Here is an 18,661-nt window from a genome sequence, read left to right on the forward strand (position 1 = left end):
ATCCACACGACGGGGAACGGCAGGCACTTTTACAAGTGACAGTGCAGCTCCGCGTTCTGCAGCCGCTGCTACAGAAACAACTGGCCTGAGGAAAACTAACCCTGAAGGGTGGGTGCCAGGAGCTGGGCACCTGCATTTTGCTGCGTACATGTCTTTCCAAGTTCCACGGGAAAGACTAAGCTTCGCGCAGCCTTTTAGGAGCACGTTTCTGAGCCTGCGGCTTCCCCTCTTAATCAAAATTTGCTTGAGGCTGTCCAAAGCCGTTGATGCCATTGCCTGCGCAGGCCAGCACGTTGAGGAGTCACCAGGCAAAAGTAGCAGGTGTGCTGGTTCTGAGACTATGCTAATGGTCTCACTAACTGTCTAGGTGAGAGACTGGCTCGTTACTGCTTCCCACCATCACCGCCCAGCCCTCAGCCCCTCCCGCAGGCTGCTGCCCCGAGAGTACAGAGCGGGGCAAGGCCAAAGGCAGACAGAGGAGCATACGCCATCATTAGAGTCCTTCTGTCCAGGAGAAACCCCCTTCTCAATCCTACAGAACGATGCTGGATGGCTGCTACATCCCTCACCTCCCAAAGATCTGAAGAAAGAGAGAGCCTTGGGAAGAAGTGAAGTGAGAAGGGGCTTCCGTGAAGAAATCAGAGAGGGTTTCCAAGGAAAATAAAAGCGCCAGACGTGGACGGAGAAGTCAAAGTGCAAGTGGGGGAGGATGATGAAGGGGATGGCTGTGAGCGGCACACCCGGCCTCTGCGTGGGTCCTGAGCCAGGAAGGGTTGGGTGGCACAGGGAACCCCCTCCAGACGCTCATGGTGGGGGCTCTGCGTTAACTGCTCCCCCTCCTGACGAGGGCTAGCCCAGGTATGAATACCAAGCAAGAGAGGGGTGTGTGTGTACATCTATCTCAAACCCAACTATTTCTTTGACGTACAATCATATCCACCCTTAATGAATTTCCGTAATTCGTACAACACCACCACAACCATGCGTGCGGAAGTTGAGGGTAAGGGCACTTTTTTAAAAAGGGGTCAATGAGCAGGCAGGTAGCAGTAAATGCCTGGCTTCATCCTGTGCTTCAATAGCACACAGGAACTCCCTCCTCCATCCCCGCCACGTAACTGAAGTACTTGTAGAACCCCACCACAGGCAGGCAGCTAAACAAGGTTGCTGGTCACTGTGTAACTAAAAGACCTCTCATATTTCCACCATCAATTAAACATCCATTGCTTTATAATTAAGTTACTGCAGCCCATGTTTTACCCTGCCACAGCAACTCCTAACTTGCTCCCAACTCTGTCCTCTGTCCCGTAATACCTTTCTATCAGAGAGAAATTTTAAGAACTTCACACAAATTTACATAAATGAACGGCTAACATCTGGAGCGCATGCATATACAGCACTCTGCCTGATGTGTTGAAAAAACAGTGCAGCCCAGTGGCAAAGGAATCCAACTCAGCAGAGCCACGTAAAATCCGCAGCAGCTCACAACACGGACGGGCTCCACAAGATCTCAGAAGCCCCAAAGCACACACTGACTGATGGCTTTAATATTTATGAACTAGAATTCCTTGAACTCACAAGAAAGAATAAGGCGTATGATAATTCCCCAACAGAGCCTTTGTAACTTTAAATTGATGCTGCCAATTGCTCGCCGCTCGATAACGTGTCCCTCGGAAGAACAAGCAGATGACAAAATGCTGGGATGCACGAGTTTTAGGGACACGCTCAGCAAAACCTGCCAAGGAAATCTGGTGCTCATTAATGGAGAGCTTCTCTGCAACAAGACTTTGCTGAGCCAGGGATTGTCTTTGGAGTGCCAAAGCACTTAAGTGCCCTCCCTAAGTGAGTACAGCAGCCACTGCTGCGGACACACACCCGAGCTGGGGCAAGGCGGCTGCCAGGAGGAGAAAGGTGAGGTGCTCAGTGGCAGCGGAGGATGCTGCTCCTAACCCTCCTTTTCCAGGCAGCACGTTAGGGGTTTTTCCCCGAGCATCTCTAAAAGACACAAAATCACCCCCTCTGCCAGTCCACCAAAGCAAGATTCATCAAACACCCTGTGCCACGCTCACGGGAAGCTCCTCTCTCATGACCCATCTGCCCTCTGATTTTCCCAAGAGTCTTGTTTGAAAGCAAAGAAAGAGCAAACACTTTGGAACTTGCTGATGTTTTGAAACAGGGTTTTGGGAGTTTTATCCCTTAATTTTGGGGCTAAGATACAATTTCGGAGCAACGTGGTGTCGTGGCAGCAACAAGGTCCCGTGTGGCACAAGGATAAAAGCATAAAGATATCTAACTTTTCTGTTGAGGAGGTAAAAAGACCAGCTGGGAGCAGGAACCCAGCCAGCCGGCAGGCTTGCTCTGACCACCTGTTTATCCCCAGAGGCTCAGGCTACCCTTTCTAACAGGTGGTGAAAGTGTGTATTGAATTGAAGATCAAAATCATTGTTGGAAAAGGACAGATCCTTCCTAAGTGCACCCAGGTAAACAGAGACGACGGTATATGAAGAACTCGCTCATTTCAGCCACTATTTTGTAGCAGAAGAAATTCAACTAGGACACCGAAACGTCTTCCTGATCACTCCAGTAATCCCATTTTCTTACTGACCCAGGTTATTTCAACATGTCATTCCCGTGATGCCCTTCTAGCCTTATTCTTTCTTTGTACCCTTACGATCTTTGACTGCTCCTTTCTCCTCAGTAACATGAGCCTGAGTTGTTACCTAAGCTTTTATGGGGGTGGTGATGCTTTTTCTAGTGTTCCTTCACTCTCTTCCTACATTTTTGCCTTTTTCTTCATTAACAGTGACAACAGCTGTGCCAGAAACATGACAGAGGGAGTTGATGAAGCCACCACGAGCATACAGCAGTGCAATTGCACTGCTCATCTTCAAGCTTTCTCATACTTAAACCCAAGTTTTTAGTCTATTTGCAAACCAACACAACTTGATTTTTTCATTTCAAAAAAAGGCCGTATATCAAAGCAAAACAATGTAGTTATTTTTTTTTTTTTTTACTATATTGTGTCGTATTAGAAATTAAGTATTTAGCAGAATTTCTGAACAATTTTTGCTGCTCAATGAATAAGAAAAGCACATGGAAATATATATATTTTAAATCATATTTGGAGTTTAACTCTTCATTCATGGCAAGCCTACCTTAACTGTGGCTCTAAACATGGTGTATGCATGGCCCCTCCTGCCTCCTCCAACACCTGGACTGCAATGTGTTGCAGCCAACGTAGTGCCTCCTAAGGCAGCCTGGCACTGCAGAGTGGAAATAAGCTCTGTGCATTTGATCTAGAGATAGTTGGCCCAGCTCCTGCACCGGGATATGCACGAAGCCATTTTCTGACTGGGAAAGGGAGGCCACACAGAGCCAGACCTTCTGCTCCCTACACCTTGGGTCTTTCTGAGGGCTGTCTGCTCGCTGCACAAGCGCCGGGAAAGCCTTGAGCCTGGGAGCAGCACTGGAGGAGCCGACGTAAGGTGAGTCCACCAGCAAGAAAAGCAGCACTGGGACTTCAGTCGCCATATAAGCAGCGCTTCTGGAAATGCAGCAAAGCATCTGTTGATGGGCAATGGGGCTCAAAACTGCAGGGAAGCGAGCTTAGAAGACGACCTATGAAGCCGTATTTATTAATTTAGAGCAATCCTTCCTGAGCCATCCGAATGGTATCCGAGGTCCAGTTCCATGCTCATCAGGACTACACCAGGGTGCCAGAAGAAATCTACTGACGTGCATTCTATCGTTCTCACCAGCCAACTGCCAGGGTTACACTCATTTATACATCTTCTCCCAAAGTGTAGCTATAGCTTCATGCTAAAAATAGCTCCTTACAGCCTGAAGGTTGTTCTCCTCATCTCTGCACCTACATACTGACATTGTGCCCCAGCGAACGTGAGCGGTTTCACAGGGCTCTGCAACATGCACCATCCAGCTGACAAACTACTAAGTCCAGCTATGGAGCAATGTCATCAGTTGTGTCTGATTTGATAATGGGAAAACACTGCAGCAGCGGAAGCAGCTGAGTTTTAAAAATCAGCCTCTCCTGGTTCTGTTCCGGTATCTTCCTGGCATTTGAAATCTCTTTAGCCTGGCACAAGACTGCTTTTTCTGCTAGGTTATTAAATTAGCCCCAGCAGGCCTGCTGCACGGCAGGGTGATCTGCGCAGCGCCGCTCTTACCCCCAGCCTTCCCCAAAGCACCAGCAAAGCTCCTGCAGCCTTGGCCACGCTGGTGTGGGGCACCCCCCCCACATCTGGCTTCGCACTCAGGCTGTGCCCTCGCAGCCGGGGAGGGATTTCCAACTGTCCTCAGATCCGAGACAGCTTTGTTTTTAACTTCAGCAGCGGCAGAATTAATTTGAAGTTGAAGGCTTTTGAAAAATCCTGCCCTTGGTTGGTTCCCAACCCCCCGGCCTCACCCTGGGTGGTCTTTGGAGATGCTCTGTGTTTGGCTGGCTAAGGGTGAATGGCGAGGGAGGATGTACTGCCAGAAGCACCAATGGGGGGTAACACTCAACTGGGCTACGAATCCATAACGAGCATTGCCAGGTGACTCAAGGAAGTAGCAAAATGGAAAACATCTCATGAAAAGGCATGAATTATTGATTCAGCAGAAAGAAAACTGCTGGAACAATCCTACTCCTGCATGCTTCAATCAGGATTACCATCAGAGAAAATATTAAATAAACATCAAGGAGCTCTGTGCAGGAAGCCTGGAAAAGTGCTACCAGCTCTTCCATGAGCCCTGTTTTGGAGGAAACTGGGGGTAAAAAAAAAAAACAAACAAAAACAAAAACAACGGGAAGGTGGCAAATCCACAATAAACATTCAACTTGGCTGAATAGGCAAAGCAGGCTTACGCGTGTTGCTGAACAAGCACAGCGTTGGCCCAGACCCAGGTGCCCTTCTGAACCAGAACGGACAGGCAGGATCTCAAGTCCTGCGGCTGACCATCTCCCGAGGCCGAGGGGACCGGCCCCTTTAGGCTCTCCTCTGCCCAGCGTAACTAATTTTGAAGAGCTATCATGATAGTGGGTTTTTTTTGCTCCAAGTAAGTTTTGCAGCACCACTCGCCACTTTCTTAAATCATTTATCAGACAGGTGATGGGAAGGGTGCAGTCAGCACTTAGAATCCATTTTGAACCATTCCCCGAAGAAGCTTCAGAAAGATTTGAGTCCTCAGCAGCACCTGAGAGCAGGGAAGGAGGGAGGGAGGCCATGCAGCTGGAAGCACTATATTCACTTTCCCTGCACTCTGCTAAATTGAGCACGGTTCCAACCCGACCACTAACATTAGGTTAAAGGCCACAGATCTCCAACGCTGCGCTTGCAAAAGGGCACAGCAACCTGAAAATCACTATTCCCGTAAATGTATTTTAACACCCCGTTATCACCAGCATCGCTTAAGATTTACTGGAAATGAAAGCAATTCCCGAGCACACACGGCTTTTATTGTGTCCGCTCGTTTGCTCTCAGGCACATTACTGTGCTGTAGATCTGTGTGCCTTGCCCTCCCGCAGATGCTGCCCCCCCCGCAGAGGACGTGGCCGCACAGCCTGCGAGGCAGCTCCCAACCGCTGCAGTTTCCAGCCTGAAATGCAGGTGCAAAGGAAAGTTAAGCGGCCAAGCTCGCGGGCCTGGGAAGCGGGAAGGAGCAACGGCAGTCACCAGGGCCAAGAGAGTGCCCAGGTCAGTTATGTGCCCCTGGACCCCCTGGCGAGATATTCAAGAACAATTTAAGGGACAGAGTCAGACTGATTTTCCTAAATTGCTCAGCATCAAATATTTTTTAAAGGATGCAAAGCTTCCTCCCTTCTTTTGGGAGCACCTAGCACAACCGAGAGCGTAGCTGCCCAACAACCGAGAGCAAGAGAAGATGAAAAGGAGCACTTGGCTGAACGCACACATGGCTCCTGCCTGTGACCCCTGGTACACTCTGCAGGCTTGTCCAAGGCAAGAGAATACCCACGGCAAGTGGAAACTCCATTAAATGAGTCATTCGCTGAAGCATCAGAAACACAAAGCTAACCAAAAACCCATGATACAGCACTACATTTATAACTAGAGAAGCCCTTTGGCTAATCACATTACTGTAATGATGCTCCAGACTTTGCAGAACAGCCTGCAAGGAACACGTAGGCACTGATCTCTGGAAGAATCTCTTTGCCCTTACGTGCCGTAGTCGTATCTGATCACCCCTAGCCTAAGGAAGAGTTACCAAACAAAAACCTCCGGCTGTGTGAGCTGGAGTTCAGGTAAAACACATCACCCGGCTCAGGAACAGCCTCCTTTGAAATTGAGATTACAAGCCTACGAAAGCTTGAGATGAATTGCTCTTTGGGGACGCCGTTCTGCAGCGTGCCATACGGCATCAACAACGACCGCCGCCTTTGCGCAGGACACCTCAGCGCACTGAGCGCCGCGATCAATGCCTGTTGACTTCGGCTACTCACCCGATTAGCATCGCTTGGATTTAACTGCCAGCTGCGTGGGGAGAGTAGTCCCGATTAATTGAGATGGGACAGAGCTAGTCCGTTCACACCCCATGTTATGCTACCTATTTTACACAAGGTAAAGCTTTTGCGGCTACACCCGGTTTGAAAAATCAGCCCTAAGTGACAGGAGGGCTGGGACGAAAGAAAACCCGGTAGCGAAGTGTGAGGCCATGACTCATTTGAGCTTTTCTGCTATGGGTAGAGCAGGTGCCTTTATGAGATATCACCACTGTCCTCACCTGATGATAGAGCCTGCCGAGTTTGCAGCAGGGAAGCCCCCACATGCTTATGGCAAAAGGAAAAAGAAAAGAAAACTGTTATTCGGGTCTAACGCCATTACACAGATGCAGTAGATAGCTAACAACCCCTGGCTCATCCTCACAATAACAATATTACTAAAACAAAATCAGACTGAAAGGGCCATCCACTGACTTCACCTAAGGAAGCTATTAACAGATACTAATTTCATACGCTGCCTTCCTCCAGCCACGCAGGATCCGATGTGCCAGCCTGAATTCCCCTTCCCATTAGCAGCATTAGTTGCTATCATCAGCGGAACTGAGTGACCAACGCAAACGCCACTGGCATGAGAAATTGAGAACGCTATCTATCTGGCAAATATAAAAAAAAGACAGGTTCCAGGCTTTTGTGTAAAAGCCCAGGAAGGCGGCATTTGGCAGTCCCGCTCTGGGAAAGCAAAGCTACCAGGGCTATCCCATCCCGTGGTGAAAATGTTCCACCCCTCCTCCTCTCCTTTATGCTCTTCATCATATTACAGGTGTCCCACCACTTCCTCAAGCCACACTTTTTCAAGCTGAAGACCCCTAGATTACATTTAGCGTCTCCAACAGAGAGTCCGCTCCAACCTGCTCTTTTTCACTCTACTTTTTCCAAGTTCACTATATTCAACAACCTCCAGCGTTGCACTACTAAAAATAGCCAGTGCTTGATGTGGGGACGACAAGAGGAGCGGAACCCATGTGAAGGTTAGGGTACGATTTGGCTGCAGGCTCCTACTCTTGCTTAGCTCATGGTGCAGCAAAACTCAAACCCACTAAATGCAGCTTTTTCCCCCTCAAAGTACAGCAAAACCTGAGCATTTAAAATAAAGACTGACCACACAGATGACCATCACAAGCCTAACTGCACACACGCTGCTTTGTGTAACTGAAGGCAGGCTTAAGGGTCCCTGATCACAGCGGAAAGGGACGCAGTTCCCCAAATTCGTACTACATCAAACCGAGGGCAACGCAGGGGATGCGCCAGCCTGGCAGGCTGCACCAGGCTGCCCGAGAGCACCAACAAAGGCGCGGGGGAAGAAACCCCTCCGCAGGTACGGGGCGGGGGGAGACCAGGCGAGGGCTGCAGTATTTAACAGAGGCCGTTTCAAAATCCCCTCTTTTCTGTTCAGCCTGCGCAGGGGTACGCGCGCTCACCTCGTCACAGCATCACGTTTCATCATGGGGCTCCCACACTTAAGCACAGACACGCAGAGTACTTAAGAGAGGTTAATTTCCCCAGGAATTTGAATCTGCCTCTGCCTCTCTGGTTTTCTCTGTCTGTTCACTTACACATTTTAAGATTACCTTCCCATAAATTATCCCATGAATGCTCACCTCAAGGGACACCTTCAACGCTCTGCGTTGTGCCTATGCACAGAACCCCATCACCCAGGAATGCTTTCGAAGTGCGCTGGTGATACACTGCAGGGAGAAACGATGCGAGCAAAACTGCTCTCTGCATCACGAAAAAAGGCCAAAATAAATGAAATTCCAGTTAACTAAACTTCCTAGAAACTTTTCCTTTCCTTCAGAAAGGTGGCAGTGATCTGTACTGGAGGACAGAAATTGTCGTTTGAGCTCCATGGAGGGAAAGTAGGTCATCCAGGCTGACAGACCTCAAAATTAGGCATGTCTGCTCCTGGCTGTGGAGGTGAGTGGACGTTCAAACAGGCAAAGCAGTGAATCACTCCCACCATTAATCACTGGACTTCATTCCAAACAGTGGGATCCCATCAGCACCCGCCCCACCCATCCATCCGCCCCCCAGGAAAGGCAGGACGGTTTCTCTCAACAAGGCCAACTTCTTTTTTAACTTTAGAGCTGGCTTTGGCACAGCCTCCCTGTTGATATGGAAACACGGGTTTGAATAAACAGTGCACACACCACAACAAATAAGAAGGGTTTTGTGCCTCTCTCTGACTGACCATATTCATTCAGAGCTGGTTCTTGTCCCATATACAAGCCCTTTGAAAGCGGAGATAACACCAGGTCAGTAAACTCCCCTTGTATCAACATATATTCATTTTCTATATGCTATTGCATCAGCTCAGTAATAACAGGTCCCTGAAAAAACAGATTTTTTTTTTTTTAACGTCCCCTTTATTTTACATCTAAAGCATTAAAGGAGTCCTGGCGATTCAGCCATTCGGAGCTGCCAAGGACATTTTAACAGAGCTTGACCAAAGGATTTCTCATGAGAGGAGGGACAGAAGTGGGAACAGCAGCGGGAACTTCACCCAGCTTCCTATGTTCCACTTGCACTATGGCAACACAGGAGCTGACAAAGGCTGTAGTTGACTCTTCTCAATCACTTCTGTTCAAAGATAGCACTGAAAAAATGATTTTATACATTTTCAAATGAAGACTAGGTGAATCAAGAGCTAATTTACAATGCCAGCTCTAACACCGTAAATGACAAACTGTCCCCGGGGCACTGCAAAGGGGATTGCAACCTTGTCCTCCCCACAGGGCTGCTCAAACAGCGAAGGGATGTGTCTGCAGGCACGGTGCGGTTGGAGACATCTTCCATGGGATGGGCAGAGTGAAACTCCAAGGTACGCTGCCAAAGGAGAGCTCAGCCCAAACACGGCTTAAGCAATACTAAGTATAAGCAAAGCCACTAATATTTTCACAGATTAATCATGTGTGGATGCTTTTATAAACATTTTCCTGAGGCACTTGTGACTCCAATAACTGCAACTACAAGCCAGCATGTGGCAGTGTAGCCTGAAACTGGCTAGAAAGCTGAAAACCTCACAGAAAATCCTATCTTGATGTGCACTGAAAATAAGAAAGAAGGGAAAAGTAAGACTAGCAAAATGCCCGGGCAGCACCGGGCAAGCCGCCGCTGTTACCGGCACCAGCAGGGGAACGGACGGCGAAGAGCTGGGCGATGAGGAGCACGAAGCCAACCTTCCAGGTGTAGGCATAAACCACACGTAGAAGTTTCGCCGGTGTAGCCACATCAGTCGGCTGTGTGGAAAACCCCCCAATCTCTTGGCATACATAGCTCATACCAGCAAAAGGATCATTTCCCACCAGCGCACGTCACCCAGTTAGGTGGTTCCAGCTGGGATAGGCCATGGGTCTGCCACACGGGCTTGCCAGCACGGCCTAATAGCACTGGTGATCCCTTTGTCACTCAGACAAGCCTTTAATAAAAAGAAAATGAGACAGGAGTGCGGGATGCCACCAGAAATGAAGAGTGAGGTTTGGGATGCCCCTGCGCAGGCCCTCTCCCGGTCCCCGGCAGACCGACCTGCTGCGGCCGCCCAGCACTTTTCTTCCATCCCCCTCTTGTGGGCACCGTCTTTGACAAAAAGCTACCTGTACGCTGGCAGGAGCTCAGACAAGAGCAATCCAAACAAGCAAGTGGCCAAGAGACAGAAATATAACAGAAAAACTTATTTGCATTAAATATATAGACGGTGGATAACTTGGCTAAGAAGCACCTAAACCAACATCCAGCTGAACAATCTACCTGGTACATACATGTGTACGTGCCCCTCACCTTCCCCCGGTTTGCTGGACAGCCCACCAGAAGCACCTGGTTTTTCTAGACCTCTCTCTGCTGTGGACCACATTAGGGTAAACCACAAGGTTGTCTGTTGTAACAGCTCAAGGAACCTTTCATTAGGTCCTTCAGTGTGGTGATATTCAATATAGTGTCAGAGAAAAACCTGAGCAAACAGCTTGACCTTCAAGACCTGGAGGAATTGTCCTGCCATGCGAAGTCCTGGTCCTTCAGACACCGCTCTGGTACCACTGTCGTATCTGGCGATAGAGAGCTCGGAGCCCAGGACAGAGTAGGAAGCCTAGATGCTGATTTATTAATTGAAAAACAGAAAAGAAAAAGAAATTGTCCCAAAGTGCCCCTGCCTCTGCTTGCCTATCTAGCTGCAAATGACTGGTGCATTAACTGCAGCCAGCACCTCATAAAATCAGACAAATGAAGGCATATCACTTCTCCGCACTGCCACCTCCGAAGCGGTGTCCTGCCAACACAAATACAATGAAAGGGGACACACCGCTTCTTCCCTAATTATCCTTATAAATTGCCAAAACGTCAAACAAGCCCACAGCAAAAACATGATAAAACAGCAAAACCGAGATTCGGTGGCCTTTATTGAAGCCATTTATCACCAGAGCGGTTTGAGTCAGGGCCCTGGCATCTTCTGCAAGACACTCAGGATGCTCAACCAGCCTCTTTTGCAATCTCAGTGTAACACAGCCCAGTGAATCAAGCCGTCATTCTCACAGCAGAGAGGAGGCGGCTCATGCAAATTACCCGACTTCAATATTCATAAATAATACACTCTTAACCAGGCATTGCTGTTTGGGTGCTCAGCACTGCTGACAGATACGAGAGTGGCAGGAGGAATGAATCAAAAGCCTTTTGTTTAGCTACAGGGCAAGCTTCCCACACAGGCTGGAGGCGGAAAGGGAAGACTTCCTTTGGAGCTCCCCTTTTTGTTTTTCAGTTCTTACACCTCCTGCAAGACAGCATCTTTACTGAGCGTGGCAGCGAGAATGGGAATAAAAGCTTTCTTCCCCTCTTCGCTTCTTCCCCCACAAACCTTCGCCTCTTGTAGATATCATTAAAAATCCTGTTATGGCTTTTAATCCCACGAGCTCTGCTGGGAACCCAACGGGCAGAAAGCTTTGGAATGCTTTGGTGAGCCAATGCCCCCGAATAACAGCGTAAGAGTAAATCAGGGCTGAACATCTCTTGGAGAAAATACACATATCTCTGCTCAACCAGAAATTCTGGCTGGCTGCTGCCTGCAGATGCTCTCCACAACCTGTTCTAAGCAGGCGAATGCTGTACCGGCAGCACGGCTGCTTCGGCAAAGCTTTGGTGTCCGCACGCTGTGTTGCCACTGACTGTAACCGACTGCGCTACCAAAATAAACAATAAAACACTGTCCCGATCATTTCCCTTTCCACAGACCACCAGTCGTGACAACCAGCCTACCAAGAGCAGCCGCTACCTGCGGTCGAGGCGGGGTGCACTGTGGTTTGTCTGTCGCAGGCACACGACATCCCAATCAATATTATCGATGCAACTTTTGTGACGAATAATGTGCAGCTAAAGATTTTCTGCTAACTCTGCCTTTTGGTAATTGGCCCTTCCTCTTGTTCCAGCTTTACGATCATTTGCTTTCCATAAATTAAAGGGGCAAAAGAGTAACATGACATCTTTAATTTAGCAGAAATCCCAGCCTTACAAGTAACCCAGGACTTTATTACTTTCAGATTTCCACATCATTTTATGATTTCACCCAGCCTTATTCTGATGGCAAAATTAGTTCATCCAGTCTCAAAGGAGGAGAATTACACAAAGCCAATGAACATGTTCTAACTCCACCGTTTTCCACGAAGCAGTCTCTCCTTTGCTAAAGCTGCTAATCTGACTGCTTATCACATGTCCGTAAACGCTTTATGTCACAGGGGAAAAAAGAGAATAAAGAAACAGACGTTGAAGTTATGGCAAGATTTGTTTGGGGTTTTCCTAGTGGATCGCAGTACACTGAAATTGTTTTCAGAGGACAAAATGACAGGAGAAATTAGCGCAATGATCTTAAAAATATCAAAGAACAAGTCCCAGCCCTTGTGTGGCCATCCCATCACGCAGGGCAGGCAGCAGATCCAGATCTAAGTTATATATAAGAATATAGATATTAAAAAAATACACATATAAAAATGCTGTCATAAAATTGCTAGTGCCAGGACCGGTCATCCGTAGAGAGCCAGGCCAGTGGAGAACCTTTTGGGAAACCCCCATCCGTGAGCGCAGCCTGCGTGTCGCTGCTCCTTCCTTGCCTTTCAGCCAGCGAGCCTCTTCCCCTTCCCCTCGAGCTGACGGCTCTTTGCCCCGGCAGCGAGGGAGCGGGCAGCACTTTTTTGGCTGGTCCTTTGGAAAGAGCTGGAGCGTCCTCTGTCCTTTCCTGACTCCAGCCTGTTCCAAGAGGGATCCTAAGTTCATTTTCTTTCTGAAAGAGCTTAATAGTTACCCAGTAAGAAGATTAACTCTAAAAAGTGTATTAAGAAGGCAAAGAGTATGAGAAAAACTCTTTGAGGTTCAACACTGGGAAGTTTTCAAAAAACAAAAGCCAGATCAAAGTAAATCCCTTCTGTAAGGGCAGAGGAACCAACGTCACAACAGGGAAACACAGGGAAATCTGAGTGTTCTCTCTGATTTTAACAAAACCACATCTCTCGTCATTCCCACTGTCTGTACTCATGTCAGCGTGCCTTGGGACCACTGCGAATATTGCCCCTTACCCTCAGCGCTGCCTGTCTTCTCAATCCTCTTTGCAGTCTGCGAGAAAGGCGCTGAGCTGAACAGGACACCTAACCAGGTTCAGCATCTGTGTAGTGAAGCGAAGCCCGGCTCCTCGTTACACACAGGTTTCAGTCACGGGTCCTTGTCTTCTCTCACTCCTCTGGATCACCCAACTCTTCCTCTGTCCCGGAGAGGCCAACCCAATCGCCGCCACCTCCATCGCGCATGTGCCTTTCAACACCGGCATCTTTCCCCATTTCTCTGCCAAGTGGGACAAGCAGGCCCTCGCACACCTCAGGGAGGGCATCCTCCGGGAGAATTCTCCGACAGATCTTCAGGGATGCCCCGTGCCCTCTAGCACGCCCCGCTGCCACGCCCTTGGCTAGAACCCACGCAATTTTAACACCTCTCCGCCCTGCAGTGACAGAAGCACCCACCTCACCCACAGATGTATGAAAGCATAAATGCATCTGCCCTAGCTTAAGCCTCTTCACAGAGCTGTCTATGCCAGCAGGGCTTCTTCTGCAGCTAGTGAGGCAATTGTCCAAGAAGCACGCAGCCTCTGCAATTCCAGCTCTCTGCAGGGACTGAAAAATAAGCTCAGGAGACCAGGCTTGACAACAGGCACCTCAAAGAAGTGCCTATGTTTGGAGGGATCAGTCTGGGCTTTTGCCTTTGTCACTGAGGTCCCAGCTACTTACTGCCCCTTAACTGGATTATCTAAAAAAACCAACCACCACCCAAGCCACCTGAAAGCAGCCTGGCCCAGGTGACCACGCTCAAGCACCGCTGCCAATAACAGGCCGGCTCCAAGAGGAGGGAGAAGGGGCCAAGTGCATTAGATAACTCACCAACACATGCCACTCTTCTGCACAGAGCCCTCCCCCACCCATAGTGTCCTCTTCTGACCTTCTCCAGGCTTGTTTTGTTGCCTCTAACCTTGAAGGCTATCTTTGGAAAACCTCAGCATGCCAAGAGATCTGCTCCTGGTTTGGCTCCACAGAGAATGATCCCGAACAAAGAATTATCAGGGTCATAAAATGGGAGACACCAGTTTTCAGCTTGGACCTTACAACAGCAAGGGGAAGGGAGCGGGGAAGCCACAGGTGGATGCCCAGGACCTGCCTGCTTTTCCAGAAGCAGGCGAGGGAACTGTTGCTAAGCACAGACAGAGCATCTCAGAATGGAGAAAGTTAAATATTGCTAGGGTGGGAAGCTGGTAGTTGGGTAAGAAGACTTTCCCAGGTAGGGTGAAGGTACTGGAAGGCATTGGTGCTTCAAAACGTTACAGCTGCTTCCAGCTAGATGAGCGTACAGGGCAAGAGCCGTCCTACGGCACGGTCCAGTGTCCCTCTCCACGCTGTCGTGTGGGTGACAACCACAAACCCCGCCCCACCAACCTAAGAAGGGAGGGCTTGAGGTCACACTGCAGCTACAAAGCACTGGCCACCAACGCTGCTCCATGAAGGGAAAGGGCTAGAAGACTTTACCCTTTTATTTCTTTTTGTTTCTGACTCTGAGGAGCACAGTTCACAGTTTGAAGAGAGAGCTCTGCTTCAAATTTACTTGGGTGTCTTTCTGCTCAGGAAACACATACTGAAACACAGACTAAAGGAGTATGCTGGCTATAGTAGCGCTACACTGTTAATGGCACCATTCCAATTCACATTAAAGGTTGCAGAACCGAAAATTAAGGATGTAGGTAGGCAAGAAAGTTACTGAAGGTATACAGAAGTTTGTTCAAAGCCCTTCCTCCTTTGAAACACAGGCACACCCCTCTCTTTGCAAAAATAGCGATCGATGAAAGAGCTTAGGTCCCCGTCCTGCTCCAAGCAACCGTTATAAACCGACTTCAGCCTGTTGCAGTTCTCATACACACACAAATAAATTAAAATTGGAATTGCCTCTTTCTCCAGCAAACTCATACCTCTCTATATGGCCTCATTAACTGTCAAGCTTCCAGATGGGATACCAAAATAATGAAAGCCAGCCACTCTGCTGTCAAGGCATGAAAATCTGTTCTCTTTCCAGCTCCTGTTGTCATAACACGATGGATTGTTCCCTTGCCTCCTGTACGGCATGCTAGGTTCTGCTCAAGAAAGTTGCCAGGCACAACCACGGTTTCACAAACTTTATCAAGACAGGAGTTTCAGTCAATCAGTAACGAAAACTGAGATCTAAGGTGATTTCTCAGGCCAGCTTCGAAAAGCATAGAGTACAAGGGTTCCATTGTGCAAAGTTCATCAGCAGGACACGGGCTAATTAGCTAAGCGGCTTTTTGGAACTAGTTAGTTTTCAAGTAACGGTTTTCACTACAAACAGTAAGGCATTATCTACCCTGGAAGTTAAACACATTGGAGTGCACTTCCAAACTGGATTTATTAACAGATTTCTCTGTTAGCAATACTGAAACATCTATTTTTATAGCCAATTCTACACAAAAATCTATTATCTGTGTGCGTCCAGAGACATTGCAGCAGGAGCGGCAACTGAGGCTCTTTGCACTACCAAGATCTACGAAGCCCGCTGCAACATTCAGACCTAGTTTTCTGCTAGTCCATCTACAAGACCCCAATTATAAGGTGATTAAAAATATAAAACATAGCAGTCTTTCCAATTAAAAAAAAAAAAAAAAGCTATTTTACAGTCCTACTCCTTCCCGAGGTGTGGCTGCATCTATTTAAAACAGATATTTTGCAAATACATAGATGTACGCTACATCTATGACGCTGAGATCAATGCAAAACATGTTGCCCCCTTCTCTTTCCATGAAAGCATACTTGTTTGCATAAATAATTTTTTTTCATTTTTTTAAATATTTAATTGCTCTGAACTCACTTTTCTACATTGATTACATTGCTGTGTCCCTTTAAGGCAAAGTTGCACTTCGAGAAGACTGCAACCAGCCATCATTTGAAGTACTAGAGTCATTCTTAGCTGGCCAACATTACTGCGCTACCCAAATAATTTTCCAAAGTAACTCTCATTTGCATTCAGAATAACCACGGGACTAGAGAACGCTGAAAGACATGGAAAAAAAAAAAAGATTCTCCGAAAGAAACGGTCACGCTTTGAGAATAACCCACTTTTTGAACCAGGACAAAGGTTTTTTGAAATTTGCACAGAGACCTTATTCAGACCCCAGTTTTCTAAGAGTTGAAATAAACTCACTCTTACCCCTCAGACTCTTCAGCTCTCCGAAAGGACGAGAACAGACACAAAGACAGCCCATATGATATACTGCAAACATTACCCTAATCTAAGAAATTGGTCAAATTCATGGAGACATGGCACTGAAGGCCAGTTGTAACTTTATTACTCAACTCCACGGTCCTTCCACGGTTACCTGTCAGCGCAGGTGCCTTTCTATAGCGGTGCACAGTCACACAGGCTGAGCTAGCATCTTCTATTCCACCAGCTGCTGTAGTAGGGACACATTTCCCTGAATGCTCCCCATCTGCCCCATGGATTTACCCACAGCCCTTGTGAACACGCCCTGGAGTGCTGCAGGACCGTAGCTCCCGTGCAGACCCTTGCTGTAACCCCTGAAGACCCTCTTCTCAGCAGGAAGAGGATCTGAAATACATCAATATCTGTATGTTTTCCCTCCTTTCCCATCCGTGAGACACCATGTACATGGCGTCACTTGCTTCGGGCCTTGCAAGAGTTTAACCTGCTGTTTTCAAGGGCTGGTGCTTAAAAAGTGGAGGATCCATTCACAGGTCTTGGAAATATTCTACTTACCTTGTTTACCCTCTTCTTCTGCTTCAGTTTTGTGGTACAGAGGCTCTTTCCCTACCATCCAGCTCCTAACCATACACATCAGCAAGCAAAGTCTGAATCTGAAGCTTACCTGATCTTTCTCAGGCTTGTCAGAGATGTCATTCAGACTGGTGGAAGTCAGGTTTCTGTGCGTCATGCCTGGGCTGCCTGTAAGAACAACGTCAACACCAGTTAAAGCACCTGTTTCAATCCAGGCAGAAGGACACAGAGGCTCAGGCTACAGCAACACCCTTCCTTGCACAAAGGAGGTTCATGTGGGGAATTTAAGACCCTGACAGGCTGCTTTCTGTGACTTTACGTGGCACATGGGATATTAAGATGCTAACGCTTCATCGTCTCTGACCCACAGTGTTCCCATGACTCTTAGGACAGCAAAAGAGTCTAAGGACTTCCCATAATTCCTGCCTGTGGGGGAAAAAGCAAAGCAGCAACCGGCTGCTGACACTGATGCTGCTGGGTCATGCAGGACCCAGTCACAAACCTGTCCCTCAACAGGGCTGGGACCCTTGCGGTCATTCCGACCTGCAAACCCCTCGCCTAAGCTCTCCTACGTAAGTGGCATCTGCCCTACGCTCCTCAGCATCCCAGCCTTCGGTACGCAGCTCAGGCAGCGAGGGAGGTTGGTGGCTCTTGGTCCTTCGAAAGAGCCAATAATAAAAATCTACCTTTCTTCTCGTAAGCTCATGAACCTTAAGCGCTTTACTCATGAAAACAACGTGTGCACCACGTTGACTGGCCAAAAGCCACCAATTCCTGACACCAGATACCCCAGAGAGATGAAGAAAACCTCCAGAGACAAAGAGCTGAAGCAGTTCACCTCCATTTCTTTTTCCAAGACCAACCACTCGCCTGTAAACCTGACGTGCTGGCACTTGAACGCTGTGGAACAGCTAGCAAGGAGAGGCTTGCTCCCTTACGGACTACTTACCCTACTTATTCTTGCGTTCTCAGAGACCACCAGAACATATGGAAATAGTTCTACAGAACTTGGGAAAAAGCCCCATGATTTCAGAATTCAGTTCTACAATCCCACTAAAAGCATTTGGAGTTAAAACTGAAAAGGGCTGTACTTGTAAAAGAAGAAAGATAATTTAATCTATATCTATCTATATATATAAAAAAAGACTTCTGGATGGATACTGTATCATAAACTACAGCGGTCAGTATGCAATTTTTTAGTTATTCTGAAATTTTCCCATCCCGTCTCACGCACGCTTGCAGAAACCAGAAGCATAGCAACAGAAGCTGTTATCAGAGAGTTTCTGACTAGGAACCTAACTGGAAAGACAGAATATACTGAAAAAGAAATGGTACTGACGCATTTCCCAACTTAGGCTATGTTTTGAGACAATATTGGTTAGAATTATGCTTCAATATTCATACCAAAAATGGATGTTCAAGTTTTCAGTGTTCATCCGCTCCCAGTGCAAACAAGCTCTAGAATAAAACAGCATACTGGGCAAAAAAAGAGGGGGGAAAAAAAAAAAAAGGAAGAAAAAGATCTGGACTCCCAGAGCTGGGCTTCCTTTACCACATATTCAACGTACGTGGAGACAAGACTCTTTCTTATGAGCCACCTGGAATTTCAAGATAGCTGCTGTTTATTATCGCCACATCCAGCAACCTCAACGCAGCAAAAGCCAAGCACAAGCAGAGAGATCCGATATTACAAAAGGGGGATCCCCAGTTTTTCCTCTTCCTGCTGTTGCTGCGAGCCAGGTTTAAGACCCCACCTATCTCTTCAAAGGTTTTACAAATATATTTGCTCAGAGTGAGAAATGCCACTTGGAAGACTGGTTTAAGCTACATATATTT

General features: G+C 47.8%; 1 protein-coding gene across 10 annotated transcripts in view; it reads right to left on the minus strand.

Moving 5' to 3' along the window:
- SLC4A4 (solute carrier family 4 member 4) overlaps window positions 1–18,661 on the minus strand; it is a 228,342-nt gene that overhangs the window by 57,566 nt on the left and 152,115 nt on the right. For all 10 annotated transcript variants that reach the window (XM_075089980.1, XM_075089983.1, XM_075089985.1 and 7 more), the window contains exon 7: window positions 16,917–16,993. In XM_075089980.1, the coding sequence (XP_074946081.1) occupies window positions 16,917–16,993 (77 nt within the window). The remainder of the gene's footprint in view (window positions 1–16,916; window positions 16,994–18,661) is intronic.

The sequence above is a fragment of the Phalacrocorax aristotelis genome, chromosome 4 (assembly GCF_949628215.1).
Source record: "Phalacrocorax aristotelis chromosome 4, bGulAri2.1, whole genome shotgun sequence".
Lineage (NCBI taxonomy): Eukaryota > Metazoa > Chordata > Aves > Suliformes > Phalacrocoracidae > Phalacrocorax > Phalacrocorax aristotelis.